This window comes from Malus sylvestris, chromosome 17 (genome assembly GCF_916048215.2).
Source record: "Malus sylvestris chromosome 17, drMalSylv7.2, whole genome shotgun sequence".
Lineage (NCBI taxonomy): Eukaryota > Viridiplantae > Streptophyta > Magnoliopsida > Rosales > Rosaceae > Malus > Malus sylvestris.
Window position 1 is genome coordinate 18,763,345 of NC_062276.1, and position 16,544 is coordinate 18,779,888.

At 38.3% G+C, this 16,544-nt stretch overlaps 1 protein-coding gene across 3 annotated transcripts; it reads right to left on the reverse strand.

Annotated features, from left to right (window-relative positions):
* Window positions 1–3,390: 3,390 nt before the first annotated feature.
* LOC126612641 (LOB domain-containing protein 22-like) lies at window positions 3,391–16,241 on the reverse strand. Of its 3 annotated transcripts, none has more exons than XM_050281101.1 (3): window positions 15,224–16,241; window positions 14,754–14,800; window positions 3,391–3,410 (listed from the first exon to the last, which is right to left on the reverse strand). In XM_050281101.1, the coding sequence occupies exons 1-2, from the start codon at window positions 16,129–16,131 to the stop codon at window positions 14,764–14,766; spliced, it is 945 nt and encodes a 314-aa protein (XP_050137058.1). In that variant the 5' UTR covers window positions 16,132–16,241; the 3' UTR covers window positions 3,391–3,410; window positions 14,754–14,763. The 3 variants fall into 3 exon arrangements, with proteins under 3 accessions (XP_050137058.1, XP_050137057.1, XP_050137059.1); XM_050281100.1 differs by lacking the exon at window positions 3,391–3,410 and adding an exon at window positions 9,836–10,878; XM_050281102.1 differs by lacking the exons at window positions 3,391–3,410; window positions 14,754–14,800 and adding an exon at window positions 9,836–10,878 and having other exon boundaries at window positions 15,224–16,240.
* Window positions 16,242–16,544: the final 303 nt, after the last annotated feature.

The window sequence follows — 16,544 nt, forward strand, 5'->3', positions numbered from 1 at the left end:
TTTAAAGAACGTTTGTTTTCCATATCCGTTTTTGTTAGCCAATACCTTAAGCCCCGTTACAACCCTTGACTTTAATCTTGAGTGTTGAATATTTCAATTTGTGGAGTTTGAAATTGGTTTGAGCATATGGTGTCATTGGTTCTCGCATCTAAGTAGTAGCATTCCATTCATGAGATCATATTTATAAACATGTTTTGAGTTACAAAGTTTTTGTTTTGTTTTAAATTTCGTCAAAACCAATTCCCCCTTTCCTTTGAAGTGTTAGATTAGTTAAAATCTGTTTTGGTGTGTGTGTTTTAAGTGTCTTGAGTCAAGTTAAAACCAATTTTCGTCCAAATAACTCCTTAGAGTCAGTTTTGAGTCTACTTGGTTGTTTTGTGCTGTTTTGAGTCTTTTAAGTTTGTTTGGAGTCTTGTGAGTCTTGTTAAGTGTTTTTGATGTGATATTAACTAGCACTCAAATTAAATCCTCTTTTTATCAATTGTAGCAATGTATGTAAGTAGGGATCGTTCTAGATCGGGGATTAGGAGGGATTGCAAAATCACTTGGAATTGACTCAGAAACGTAAAAACAAGTTTAAAACACTAAAATAAACTCAATGAATGCAAAATTAAACTTTAAAACATCAAAACAAACAAAAAGACTCAAAACAGCACCAAAACACTCAAAACTGCCTTAAAACCACTTTCTGGGCAGTTTTGAACTCTAAACAAGATTTTGACGAAAATAGGTTTTAACTTGACTCAAAACACTTAAAAACACAAACTAACACACTCTCTAACTAATTTGACACTTGAAAACAAAGGGGGATTTGGTTTTTACGAAATTGAAAACAAAACATAAACTTGTAAATCAAAACAGATTTTAAAACGAATTTGATTGAATTGAATGGATAGAAAGCTAGCTAAGGGGTTCATCTCCACACATGTTATACTTGCATTCAAAACGATTTCCAATTGCTTTTCAATAACCCATGAATTCTCAACACCCCAAGTTAATTAGGTCCGCTTAAATTAACCTTCAGATTTTCCTAACGTTATTGAATTGGATGATTGCATACGACAACCCAAAGCATTCCCCACAAGTCCCCTACATGATTGCATAATAGAGATACAAGCAAGAATCATTAAGTTCTATGAAAACCATAAGCATTGACGAGGCACTCGTAACTATGAATTGCATGAAACTTATGCCAAGAATTTACTTAACACGATTGTGATCAACAACCTTTACTACTTGTGAATATAAGTTCATAACGATTAGGTGAAATTCCCTTATATCCTAGCATCAAATTCATGCATGCAAACTAAGTGTCGACCCTCAATCAACATACAAGAATAAGTTTTAGTTCACATAGATAAGCAAATTGAAATCACAACTTATGAAACGCAATTAGAAGTAATCAAATCATATAGCAAGCATAAACATGGTTTCGAATCCCCCCCTAGCCAAGGGGGGTTTAGTTCCTCATACTCGCAAAGCAAAGATACATAAATTTAGAAATTAAAACCCAAAGAAAGAAAACACCTAGAAGGCTCCAACTTGGCAGCAAGATCATCAATGATTTCCCTTTCCTCCTTGCTGCGGCAGAGAAGTTTAGAACAGGTTTTGGGTAGTATTTAGGGTGTAGAATGGATGGGGAAGGGTAGGGAAAGGTTTAGGGTTGATGGGGGTACGGCTAGGGATGATTTTTGGGCAGAATTTTGGGATTATGGTGATGGGAAGGTGCGGCAGAATGCAAGAGCAGATTTCTGGCGTGAATGATTGTGTATGAGAGGTGGTGATCTGATCTAGGGGTTATAATGAGTATATATAGGCATCCAAAACCCTAGGGTAATCAGATTAGGGTTTCTAGAAGCCCAAATCCACCAGAAATTAGGTTAAAACAATCAGATTTTTAGTGGGAATAAGGCCTAAGGTGCGGCTAGGGTTAGGGTTTAGAGATGGGCCTTCTAGAATGCCTTGCAAGGCAAGGAAATCAGATATTCTAGAGGCCTAGGTGCGGCTAGGGTTAGGGTCCACAAGGAATTAGGGTTTAGGTCATCTAAAAGCCCAAAACCAAGAATAGAAACTCTCGAAAATGGAAACCTCCAAGAATAGAAACTTCCAACTTTAGAAACTTTGGTTTCCAAATCTGAATTCTTTGTTCTTCACTTTCATTTCTTCATTTCTTAAGCTCCTTTGACCTTCAAACTCGTCCATTCCTTGTGCTCCATTAGCATACACTCCATTCTAGCTCAATTTTGCTCTAAAATGCTCCATTTTGCACTTCTTTGCATACTTCGTCTCTAAACCTGAAATTGCACAAAAATGACTTTAAACACTAAAATAACTAAAGAAAAACAACATAAATGCTTAAGAACAAGCCAACTAAGTCGCATAAATATGCTCCTATCAGTTTTTAAGTTTATTTTTGTGTTTTTAAGTCAGTTTCAATTAGATTAGCAATCCCTCCTAATCCCCGGTCCAGAACGATCCCTACTTATACATATACTACAATTGTCAAAAGAGGGTTTAATTTGTGTGTTAGAATATTTCGCACCACCTCATACTCACAAAGCAAAGATAAACAAATTTAGACATTGAAAACAAAGAATGAAAACACCTAAAAACGCTCCAACAATCCAACTTGAATGGCAAGCACGTCCAAGGGTCCTCCTTCTTCTCTTTGTTGCGGCACAAGGTGTCGTTTGATGGATGAGTGGTAAATTATGGTGGTGGATGGATATAGGTGAGTTATGGTGAAGGGTGGATGGGTGGATTGTGTTCTATCTGGTTTTCTTCCCCATTGTTATGGTGAAGGGTGGATGTATTTATAGGCTAGGGAGAGGACCACCATCTAATTAAGGTGGTAGTGATGAGTGTTGTGGTAATTAGTGGATGTAATGGGTGTGGTGGATGGATGTTTCGTAATGAGTGGATGTAATGGGTGTAGTGGATGAGTGTTTGTGGTAATGAGTGGATGTAATAGGTGTAGTTTTGGTAATGAGTGGATGTAATGGGTGTAGTGGATGGATGTTTGGTAATGAGTGGATGTAATGGGTGTAGTGGATGAGTGTTTGGTAATGAGCGCATGTAATGGGTGTAGTGGATGGATGTTTGGTAATGAGTGGATGTAATGGGTGTAGTGGATGAGTGTTTGTGGTAATGAGTGTAGTGGATGAGTGTTTGTGGCAATGAGTGGATGTAATAGGTGTAGTTTTGGTAATGAGTGGATGTAATGGGTGTAGTGGATGAGTGTTTGTAGTTGTAGGTCAACACACTTGCACACACACACATGCTAATTTCTGGCCTTCTAATCTTCAAAAACGTCCATCCTCATGTCTCCATGCTTGCACTATCCAATCTTGGCCCAAAAATTCTCGAAAGTGCTCCAAATAGCACTTTGTTGCCAACTTTGTTATTTGAACCTACAGATACACGAAAATAGCTTAAAGTACTAAAATAACTAGAATTAAACTAAGTAAATGCCAAGAAACAAGCTCACTAAGTTGCATAAATATACTCCTATCAAATTCCCCCACACTTAGCTTTTGCTAGTCCTTGAGCAAAACAAAAGAAACAAAACGAAACAAAAAAAACAAAACACAACCTAACCTTCCAACATTTGCCTCAGGGATTTCCAATGCTCATGACATGTTAAAAATCATCATTCCCACAGAGTTTGGTTATTTTCACACTTGAGCACAAACTTAATCACAGTCACTACTTACTAGTTCACAATTAACCAATTAAAACAATGTTTTGAATGTAGTAACATGCCTTAGAGAATTTGCTCAATTCCTTACAAGATACTCTCTATTTTCACACACATTTTCTGACTACACACCCTACACTAGTATATGTGAGAAGATTAATGTAAACACGAAAGACTAGGACTCACATATGTTATAACAAAGAAAGCAATTTTTTGGAGTTATTAAGCATGTTTAGATATGATCTCATGAATGGAATGCTACTACTTAGATGCGAGAACCAGTGACACCATATGCTCATACCAATTTCGAACTCCATAAATTGAAACACACAACACTCAAGATTGAAGTCAAGGGTTGTAACAGGGCTTGGGGGTAATGGCTAATAAAGAAAGGATAGGAATAACAAACATTCTTAAAGCGATAGCAAGCAAAGCAATGAAATAGACACTTGGAATTCACTTTAGAATGCAGAATCAACTTTTAAATACAAAGGGAAGATTCATGCAACATTCAGGGCCGAATTCAATGTTTTGGACTTCTGCAATATATTGATAAAAAAGGAGTTCATTTTAAGTCATGCTTTACTATGCTTCAAGAACAAGGGTATGGATGGTCCTAAAACTAGGCTAGGTAAGGATAGTGTGGATTAACAAAAAACATAGGCTTAACAAGGCTCAATGGGGTTAAACTTAAACACATAATGAAATAGGGGCATGACAATTTGGCTTTGGTGGTCACTACACAACTTCATCTTGAAAATGTGTTATGCAAATCAATAGCATGCTTTGAATGAAATAGGCATAAGTTCTAACATTTGGAACTAAATGATGAAACGCCTTCTAAGTAGCAACCAAGCTAAGAATAATGAGATCATGCAACGACTTTAGAAAACAATGATGCACAGATTATTAACTCTCCAAATAAACGTGTAGGCTCAAGTCTCACAAGGTTGTAGTGTACATTTGAGTTCCTTCTTTCAAGCATGTTACAAAACTGATTTTTCCTTTATGATTGCATGTGAATTCATAAATTATAACCACAACCAAGCATACACCAAAGAGTAAATCAAATTTTCATCCATGTTTATAACTCTCTTTAACAGTCATGTAATTAAAAACCAAATCCTCATCATTGTGTTGGAAGGTACCCTAAGACACAAATAAACATACAAAAACAACTCTTTTTGGGTTTTTCAAAACAATTTTCAAATTTTTATGAGATTTTTGGATTTTTATGTCAAAACACACTGAAACACTCCAAAACAGCTTAAAAACACTTAAAACAGCAAGGAACAACACTAGAAGTAATGGGTGATAAACTCCTATGAATTTCATGCAAAACAATGGTTACCCCCCCCCCCCACACTTAAATCAAACATTGTCCTCAATGTTTCAAGCACAAACTCACACAAAAAACAAGCAAACAAAAAAACAACGAAAAAACATGACAAGTATGGCAAAGTAAAAACCAGACATAGTAGAGTTTAAGAACTCAAATCTGGTTTTGGAGATAGATGATCTTGTTGTCTTTCCACAACTTTGATCTCGAACTGGTTTGGAATTTTGAGCGAGGAATATGAGAGTTCCTTGGTTTCAATTCAGACTCCTTCTGCTGGGTTGATTTGATTGTGCAGTCTGCATTCTTCTCTGCTTGTTTCTTCTGCACAGCAGGCAAGCACGAGATAGAGGTGTTGGTCTATTTCTTTCTTCAATCTTTCCAAGTGCCCACCTCTTGCTTTCTTTCTCCTTGTCCCTAGTTGATGATGAATTGGCAAATTGTCTCCACATGCTTCGAGGTATCATTTTCACTTCCCTTATCTGTTCCCTAGGCAGATGTGGTAGACGAAGAGGAAGCATAAAATGATGAAGATGAGTACTCGAGAGCAAGGCTAGGTAAGCAATCAAGAAGGGGTTCCAGGCAGTCGGTTCCAGATCGGAAGATTGATACCAAGTGCTGGCTAATTGCTCTCTTTCTCCTTGTCCCAAAACAACGACAAGGATAAGGACAGGGAGAAAGCATGATATGAGATACTCTTGCTTTCAACCTTCATGATATGAAATACTTTTGCTTTGGATGAGTTGTTTGCAGAGGTACCTCAAGGAATAAGGAACACTGAGTGACTCGAGAGGGTTTGTTGGAAAGGCATTCTTGGAGAAGAAGAAGGGTTATGTATGTCTGCCTTGCAATGGAGGGTGAAGGGTGACATTTATAGGAATTAATAACCGGTAGTATTCTTTCACTCTTGTCAGCAACCGTTGGATGATTTAATAGTAAACTTCACGTGCTTTCTACTTCACAAGAGATCTTCGACAGATTGCCTGTAATTTTCGCAAGGCTGAATGTGCATGTGACAGGCGCTGACACATCTGGAAAAGCAAATGCCTCTTCGATATCTGGAATCGACGCTTCGACAAACTGCCCGTGATTTCCGCAAAGCTGACTCTGCATGTGACAGGTGCTGACACGTTTGGAAAAGCAGATGCCTCTCCGATATCTAGAATCGGCGCTTCGACAAACTGCCCGTGATTTCTGCAAAGCCGACTCTGCATGTGATAGATGCTGACACGTCTGGAAAAGCAGATGCCTCTCCGATATCTGAGTTTGCCTCTTCGATCTCTGAAATCCTATCGAGTGCAGAGGTTGCATGTGACAAGTGCGGACAAATCTGGAAAAGAAGTTTGGCCGTGGTTTCTGAGCAAGCCCAGCTGTTAAGAAAGCTAGCGCCTCTTCGATTTTTGAGGTGGCCTCTTCGATTTCTAAGCTCGCCTCTTCGATCTTTGAAATCCCGTCGAGTGCTGATTTTTATAGAGGTACGCATGACGTTCAAAGCACACTTGAATTTCTGCCTGTAGAAACTCCCTTCTTGTACTTCTATGATCTTGACTGGTCCGACTTCTTCTTTCTTTAACACCTCTGAAAATGTATGGCCCTTCCAACCGTCATTTTAACTTGAACCTTGGTGAAGAGGCAGTCCCGCCTTCTCCAGACAACATATGGCGCCCATCCTTTATATCCCCTACTGGTCCCCTTACTGTTGGGGATTTGGTGATGAAGAATGATATGACAGCTGCGGTGGTGGCCAGGAACCTTGTCACTCCCAAAGATAACAGACTACTTGCCAAACGGTCTGATGAGTTGGCTGTTAAGGATTCTCTGGCTCTCAGTGTGCAGTATGCAGGTTCTGTGTCTAATATCGCCCAACGCCTCCTTGCTAGAACTCGTCAAGTTGAATCATTGGCGGCTGAAGTGATGAGTCTCAAACAGGAGATTAGGGGGCTCAAGCATGAGAACAAATAGTTGCACAGGCTTGCACATAATTATGCTACAAACATGAAGAGGAAGATTGACCAGATGCAGGAATCTGATGGTCAGATTTTACTTGATCATCAGAGGTTTGTAGGTTTGTTCCAATAGCATTTGCCTTCGTCTTCTAGGGTTGTACCGCGTAATGAAGCTCCAAATGATCAACCTCCGATGCTTCCTTCTTTTGGGGCTCCGCCGATTGCTGAGGCTCCGCCGACTACTGAAGCTCCGTCGACTACTGAGACTTCTCCTAAGCAGCCTTTGTAAAGGCTCCCTCTTGTAGCTTTTTTCTGCTTAATGTTCCTTTTTTTTATGAAAATGAATGTAAAAATACCTTGCCTAACTGTCAGTGTTTTAAAAATAAACCCACACCAAAAACAATTAAACAAACAACAAATAAAAATGATAATCATGGAAAAATAAAACTACAGAAAAGGGAAAGTTTTTAGAAACGCAAAACTGATTGTGGAACGATTCAAAAATCTTCCTTATTTGAATACATGGGTTGCCTCCCAAGAAACGCTTGCTTTAACGTTTTCCAGCCGGACGAAACTTCCTTCTAAACTTGGATGGGGCCCATAGCATGGAATTGATCCTTGAATGGATGGTGATACTTTACGTGATCCAGCAATGGTTTAAATTCTAGTGTAGGTGCCTGAATCATCAAAATTAGCAAGTTAGTATATAATAAAATCGAAGTTGGAGAAGATGACTTACTTGCTTGCTCCAACACAAACTCAATTACGAACACCACATCTTTGAAGGTTGCAGGGATATGGGACTTGGCCAGATTTGGTGTTTTGAGTGTTATGACTTGTCCCGTGTCATAAAATCCAACTTTTTTGGGAATTTTCGTCTCAAGTGTATCTTCTTTGATGAATTCTAGACATTCCCCATCCACTTCTTGCTCTTGATTCGTTGGAAAGGTTTCGAAGATGCCTTTCTCACCCTCTTCTTCCTTGGATTGCATAATCCTGCAAGGAATAAGGACATTTGGTGAATCGAGGTCAGGACAAATTGAATTTAGGCTTACCTTGGTTGTAGTAGACGGCATAGATGGCATATGGGGTTGCGGCAAATGTGGTTCTTCCCTTGCCATGGCCTTGTTATTCTCCTCTTCTTCGAGCAGCAGCTGTTCATCCATGTTTTGGCTTGGTTTGGATGTCTTGGGTTCACCTCCAACCTTCATAGCACTTCCCAAAGTGATAGCATCATGGATTTCAAAATCTTCCTTCAAATTTTCAATAGCTGAGTTGGAGAGTTTACTTTGCTCTTGAATTTGTGCCATGAACTCCATAATTTGCCTAATTTGCTTCTCCAATTCACCCGTCTTCTTGGCTTGATTTTGCATCTCTTTGTTTCCATTTTCTACTTCCTGGTTCAAAGAGGTGAGTAACTTATTAAACATATCATTATCCAAAGACGTACCTAAATTGAATTGGGCAGATTGTTGTGGTGGCTGCATAGGTCTTGAATAAAACTACTCTTCTTGCTGCCAATACCTATCTTGTTGGAATTGTTGAGGTTCTCCCCACATGTAATCTGAATAATCTTTCCAATTCGAATTGTAAGCGTTGGAAAACATGTTGTCACATGATTGGCTATGGCCTTGATAAGCCCAAGCTTCTTCATTCGCAGCGAATTGAGAACATTGATGAGTTGGATATCCTTGCCCATAGGACACACCATATGTAGGGACATTTTGCACTGTGGTCCTTTCAGGATATTGTGACAATTGAGAAATAAGTTTCGCCAATTGAGCTTGAATGGTAGCAAAATCCATGTCTTACTTCTCTAGTACCTGAAATCAAGGAAACAAAATTAAATCATTTATCAAAAGTAAAACAAAAAAAAAAAAACACAAACAGAAACAAAGTCAATAACTAAAAACAAAAGACATGAAAATATACAAAAAGAAATAACAAGGGATTAGCAAAGTTGCTAATCCCCGGCAACGGCGCCAAAAATTTGATGCGAAAATTTTCTTAACACACAAATTAAACTCTCTTGTTGTAAAATTGTAGTATAAATGCAAGTAGGGATCGTTCTAAACCGGGGATTAGGAGGGCTTGCTAAAACCTCTAAACTGACTTAAAAACATATAAACAAAGTTAAAAACACTAAACTAGACTCAAAGAACTTAAAACAAACTCAAAGGACTCAAAACAAGCTAAAAACGCTTAAATCTGCCTAAAAACACAAACTGGGTAGATTTGGACTCTAACACACTTTTGGGACACCTAAAAACACAAATCAAAACAGATTTTGACTAATAAAACACTTTAAAGTAAAGGGGGTTTTGGTTTTGACGAATTTGAAAACAAAACAAGTAAATTAAAGAACTAATGAAATCTGCACGAATTTGAGTAAATTGAATGGATGGAAGGCTAGCTAGAAGGTTCTTCTCCACACATGACATACTTGCACAGAAACCAATTTTCAGTTGTTCTTTCGATCAATCATGAAACTCAACACCCCAGGTTAATTAAGTCCGCTTAAATTTACCTTCAAGTTCTCCTTAAGTTATTGAATTGGATGGGAAAGCGCATACAACAATTCAAGAATTCTTCAAAAGTTCTTTACGTGAACAGCATAATAAAGATACAATCAAAGATCATTAAGCATTATGAAAACTATAAGTATTGACGAGGCATTCGTTACTATGATGAGCATGAAACTCCTGCCAAGAATTTATTTAACGCGATCGTTTATAAGCGACCTCCACTACTTGTGAATATAAGTTTGTAACTATTAGGTGAAACTCCCTTATACTCTAGCATCATATTCATGCATGCAAACTAAGTGTGCACTCTTAATAAACATACACGAATAAGTTATCAATCAAGCAGTTAAACAAATTGAATTCACAACTTATGAAATCACAACTGAAGGTAATCAAATCATATTGCAAGCATGAACATGGTTTCGAATTCCCCCCTAGCTAAGGGGGGTTTAGTTCCTCATACTCATAAAGCAAAGATAAACAAATTTAGACATTGAAAACAAAAGAATGAAAACACCTAAAAACGCTCCAACAATCCAACTTGAATGGCAAGCACGTCCAAGGGTCCTCCTTCTTCTCTTTGTTGCGGCACAAGGTGTCATTTGATGGATGAGTGGTAAATTATGGTGGTGGATGGATATAGGTGAGTTATGGTGAAGGGTGGATGGGTGGATTGTGTTCTATCTGGTTTTCTTCCCCCTTGTTATGGTGAAGGGTGGATGTATTTATAGGCTAGGGAGAGGACCACCATCTAATTAAGGTGGTAGTGATGAGTGTTGTGGTAATGAGTGGATGTAATGGGTGCGGTGGATGGATGTTTGGTAATTAGTGGATGTAATGGGTGTAGTGGATGAGTGTTTGTGGTAATGAGTGGATGGATGTAATGGGTGTAGTGGATGAGTGTTTGTGGTAATGAGTGGATGTAATGAGTGTAGTGGATGAGTGTTTGTGGTAATGAGTGGATGTAATAGGTGTAGTTTTGGTAATGAGTGGATGTAATAGGTGTAGTTTTGGTAATGAGTGGATGTAATGGGTGTAGTGGATGAGTGTTTGTGGTAATGAGTGGATGTAAAGGGTGTAGTGGATGAGTGTTTGTGGTAATGAGTGGATGTAATAGGTGTAGTTTTGGTAATGAGTGGATGTAATGGGTGTAGTGGATGAATGTTTGGTAATGAGTGGATGTAATGGGTGTAGTGGATGAGTGTTTGTAATTGTAGGTCAACACACTTACACATACACACATGCTGATTTCTAACATTCTAATCTTCAAAAACGTCCATCCTCATGTCTCCATGCTTGCACTATCCAATCTTGGCCCAAAAATGCTCGAAAGTGCTCCAAATAGCACTTTGTTGCCAACTTTGTTATTTGAACCTACAGACACACGAAAATAGCTTAAAGTACTAAAATAACTAGAATTAAACTAAGTAAATGCCAAGAAACAAGCTCACTAAGTTGCATAAATATACTCCTATCACCTGCCTCGACCGCCACATCGCCGACGCCTAAAAGGCTTGTTTGTCACTTCAAGCTCTTAGTTTTTTGAAGGAGAACGTGAGGGCAATTGGGTCTAGAGGTGGGGTTTCGTCGCTCTTGGACATTTGTCAAGGCTGCATGCCCAGCTTGCAGGCTTCGGCAGTGAGTGTGCTGAGAAATTTGGCTGGGTTTGCTGAGAAATAAAAAAAATTTGGGTTTTTTTGGTTTCAAAATTTGTTTATTTATAGGGGAGTAGGATGAGTGGCAGGGGAGGGTTGGGGGGGGATGTTGGTGTAGGTGGGTTCTGGGTTTGAAGTGGTTCTGGTATTGGGTTGGGGGAAAGTAGGAGCAGGGAAATTTTTTGATGGGGATAAGGGGTGGGGTGATGGGTTTGTAGGGGATAGGTCCGACCTTTTTTAATAAATGATTTTATTTTTTATTTTTTTAATATTTAATTAATTTTTTAATCCAATTGGGCCAAGGAGTGGGCCCCGCCTCAATCCACGTCAACATTTAACGGAAGAATTGACAAACAAATTGATGAAGGTATGACATTGAAACAAATTCGTAAGATCAGGTATGACATTGAAACTGTGGTTGGCCCAACAGTTAAGGTAGTTTTATGTAATTTACCCTAGAATATGTAATGTAGTGTGTGGGCTATAGTATTAGAATACTTAAAGTATGTACTATGCTAGCTTTGTAGTTGGTTTTGGATTTCAGCAAATTGTGAAACATCAGAATTATTAAACTATGCATATAGTTTTACTTTCCTTACATTTTTTAAACTCTTTGGATTTATGAGCATCCTCTGATCTTAGGGTAGTACAAGAAAAATTGAAGAATGTATTGGAGGTGTGTTTAATTTTCGCTTAAACTACTCACTTGCATTATTTATGGTATAGATTGGTGGTTACTATGCTCACACCTTAAGCTAAAATTATGCAAGGCTCTTCATTACAGCTTATGTTTATTTTTTTATTTTCATTGTTGGGCTTTCTTACCAATAGATGATTATATTGTGCTTGATATAAGTTGTCTTTTCTTTTTGGCAGAATAAAGATAATAATTGTGGATCAATGTTCGTAGCACTACATTCGAACTCCTCAATAGTTGGTTAAAGTGGATATGGAAAACTAGCATTATAAGATAGACATATCATAGGATTGTAACAAATACTTTTAAATTTTTTACATTGATTTTTTTTGTGTATGTAGCTGAATATATGATTTGATTAGTATAAAACAATTCTTTCAATAAAAATTGACATTGAAAATATTATTAATTCTAAAAAAAAAATGTATTTGTATCCTTTTAATTTTGTCGACGAAGTTGGATCATCGCAAATGTATAATTCCAACGACTCTTGACCATCTGATAGGAGCATATTTATGCGCCTTAGTTAGCTAGTTCTTATGCATCTTTGTTATGTTTTCTTCGTTAAAGTAGTCTTTTAAGCTACTTTCATGTGTTTTCAGGTTTAAAGGACATATTACATGAAATGATGCAATTTGGAGCTTTTGGAGCAAAATGTGAGATTGGATTAAAAAGGACATGCTTGGAACACAAGGTTGGGATGGAATTGAAGAGTTGAAGATTTGAGGTTTCCTACTTGAAGTAGGAAAGCTAAGCCTAAAAGTTTCCATTTTGGGTCGATCTTTCCTAAATCGGAATTGGCAACCAAAGTTTCTAAAAGTTGGAAGTTTCTATTCTTGGAGGTTTCCATTTTCGAGAGTTTCTATTCTTGGCGTTGGGCTTTTAGATGACCTAAACCCAAATTTCCTTGTGGACCTTCAACCCATGCCGAACCCTAGGGCCTAATCATCTAAAATCTGCCATGTTAAACCCTAGTCCATTCCTCCTAAACCCAAGCCGCACCTTTCCACCTAGAAGCCCTATTTTACAAACCCTAAACCCTAGTCCACTTAAGTGCCGCACCTAACCCTAGCCCATTATTAAAAATCTGATTTCATTAGGGTTTCTAAGTGCCTATATATACCACCCTTACACCCTAGCCGCACGGTCTCTCCCTCTCCATATTCAGAAATTCGTCAAAACCCTATTCCCCACTTTGCCGCAGCCTTCATCCATTCCAGCCACCATTCTCCACCTCTATACACCATCCTACACCTCCATACACCACCCACACACCTTGCCGCACCCCCATACCATCCTAATTCCCTTCCTACATCAAAAATCACATCCAAAAACCCCCAAAACCATCTCTGCCGCAGCAAGGAGAAGAAGAAAGAGGAGCTTTCTGTGCAGATTTCAAAGTGGACTTCTTTGGCATTTTAGGTGTAATCTTTCTTATGTCTTCGATGTTTCAATTCAATAAACTTTGTGTTGTGAGTATGAGGAACTAAACCCCCTTAGTTGGGGGGTGATTCGAAACCATGTACATGCTTGCAATTTGATTCGATTACATTCAGTTGTTATTTCATGAGTTATGGATTCAATTCGTTCATCTATTTGATTGATAACTTATTTGTGTATGTTGATTGAGAGTGCACGCTTAGTTTTCATGCATGAATATGATGCTAGATTATGAGGGAGTTTCACCTAATAGTTACAATCTTATAATCACAAGTAGAGAAGATCGATTGAAAACGATCGCGTTGAATGAATTCTTAGCATAAGTTTCATGCAATTCATAGTAACAAATGCTTCGTCAATGCTTATGTTTTTCATAGAACGTAATGATTCTTGCTTGTATCTCTATTATGCAATTCATGTAGGGAACTTGTAGGGAATGTTTTGGGTTGTCGTATGCAATCATCCAACTTAATAACTTGTGGAAAAACTGAGGGTTAATTAGTGCAATTCACGGTTAACTTGGGGCGTTGAGTATTCATAATTTATCGGAAGAACAACTGAAAATCGTTTTGTTTGCAAGTGTGACATGTGTGGAGAAGAACCTCCTAACTAGCCTTTTATCCATCTATTTCACCAAAATCGTTTTTACAATCTGTTTAGTTTCAAGTTTCTGTTTTGTTTTCAATTTTAGTCCAAAACAATTCCCCCTTTAATTTGAAGTCTTAGATTAGTTAGAAAGTGTTTTGATTTGTGTTTCTAAGTATTTTGATTCAAGTTTTCATCAAATTCCGTCCAAATTAGTGTAGGTGCTCAAAACTGCCCAGAAAGTGGTTTTTAGGCAGTTTTGAGCCTTCTAGTTGCTGTTTTAAGTTTTAGGTTTGTTTAAGTGTTTTAACTTTTAGTTTTGCATTCTTTGAGTCTAGTTTAGTGTTTTTAACTTTGTTTTTGAGTGTTTAAGTCAGTTTCCAAGCGTTTAGCAATCCCTCCTAATCCCCGGTCTAGAACGATCCCTACTTACATCTTTGCTACAATTTGACAAAAAGAGGGTTTAATTTGTGTGCTTATCTATTTCGCATCACCATCACAAATATGTTTGTGTGCGTATTTTCGATAATTCTTAATTGTTGGTAATGGTAATTGCGACAAGTATGCGCTCTTATAAATAACATTTTATTGTTGGAAAAACATTTTTCGACACAATATTTTGGTTGTAAGAAAAGTATCACACAAAAAAATTGATGTTGTTTAGAAAGTATATTCGACAGTCATACAAGTATTTGCGACGGTCAGACAAGGTCCTAAAATTTGGGTTTGACCTTTAAGCATCGGATATGGTCATATTCTACAAAACGAAAAATCTTTTGGGGGAAATTGAGCATTCTCATGTCTATTTAAAGAATAACGCTAGAGAGACCATCTATTTAGACCATGTGCACATTGTTAGCTTGCTGACTCACCTTCTTCTGTTCAACTCGCTCTATGTACCCTTAACAATGCTTCCTCACTGCAATTTCAAGTTACAACTTAATTAATTAATTAAGATTAGCAAGTGACAAGGAGGAGGATGAAATTTGTATGAGACTTTCCCATTATTTTCTCAACTTTTAGAATTTTAACACTCGAGGGGCGTTCAAGCATTGATTGAAGGATCTCGAGGGCTTAGTTGTCCAATTTTTTCGTTGTAACGCAAGAGTAATGCTAAACAACCATCTCTGTCCCACTAGTTTAATTATCTTTGGATCTTGAATTAACAATAAATAAATAAATAAAAGAAGGAGAAAAGATAAAAAGGTCATTTTATTGACTCATTTCTTAAATCACAAAGAAGAATGCCTAACTATCACCCTCGATTTAAAAAAATAAATAAAAAAATGAAGAAAAAAAACATTAGGAAGACATAAGTAATTCTGTGTTTGTCACTACAAACCTGTGTTGATGATCACCGTTAATATCGACCACCTCCCCATTATTTCTGTCATGATCATCACCACAACCCATCTGATCAAGGAACGGCTTCAAATCCTCACATCCATTGGCAATCCCATTCATCCCACCACCACATTGCTTGATATCCAAGGAAGACATAGAATCCTGCATGGCCCATATGCTCACATCTTCATGCAAATGTTGATGATGTGGATGTGCATGTGGGCCCCCATTATTATTGTCACTATTGTTGTTGCTATTGGCGTTGTTTTGAACAAACACATAAGGCAGTTGTTGTTGTTGTTCTTGCGGTTGTTCTTGCTGCAGTGCAACTGCATGGTGAGGAGGCTGAGGTTGTTGAATGTAATGGAAATGCCCCATTGGGTTGCCGCACAAGCTCAAAGGATCCCCGTTAATCAATAGATCGCACATGTTTTGATCTCCGATTTCCGGCATTTGAATAGGGTTTTGATGCTGTTGTTGATGAACTTGTTGTGCCTGAGCTCTGCATATGGCTAGCTGGTGAAGAATAATGTCGAGCTCAGCCTTGTTGTACTCGATCAAGTGCTGCATCTCGCGAATGATTCTGTAACAACCGCCAACGGGATCGTTGGCGCGAACGTCAGACTGGAAGATGATGGTGCGCATGGCCTCATCCTTGTCGGGCTGGTCAAGGTGTTTGATGATTTTCGTGATGTTGCTGACGCCAAAGAGCTTGTGAGCGTTGAGGAACTGGCGCTGGCGGTCGTGGGGGAAGTAAGGGGCTAGAATGCAGTCGGGGGCGCACTTTCTGCGCTGGTATTTGCACGCAGCGCAAGCCTGCGTGTTGCCGTTGCCTTTTGTTGACGGTGTTGTGGTTGTCGTCGAAATGTGATGAGTGTGGTTATGGCTATGGCTACTACTACTCATGATAAATTTCTTTTCTTTTTCGGGGGGTTGATGCGTTGTTGGTGCTGTTGGAATGGGATGCGTTTCCGGCGGGGGTGGTAGAGGCTGTTTTTTTTCTTGACGAGGCTTTTTTTTCTGGGGAGTGGGGAGGGGGGTTCCCTTATTTTCTCAATGGAAGTGAGGAGGAAAGGGGGAATGAGGGATGGGGAGAGATAAGAGGGACAGAGAGGCAGATATCTTAACGGTTTCTGTTGGGGAATTTTTGGTTAATAAAATGTGATTAGTTTAGGGTGGTGTAAGATTAGGTGGTTTGTCTTAATTTGATTATTAGCCAAAAATAGAAAGAGGATGCTTTGTCTGTTTTTGGGTAAAGCCAAATGAACATTACACTATGAAATAATATTAATTTCCTTAAAAAATATAATTAACAGCAT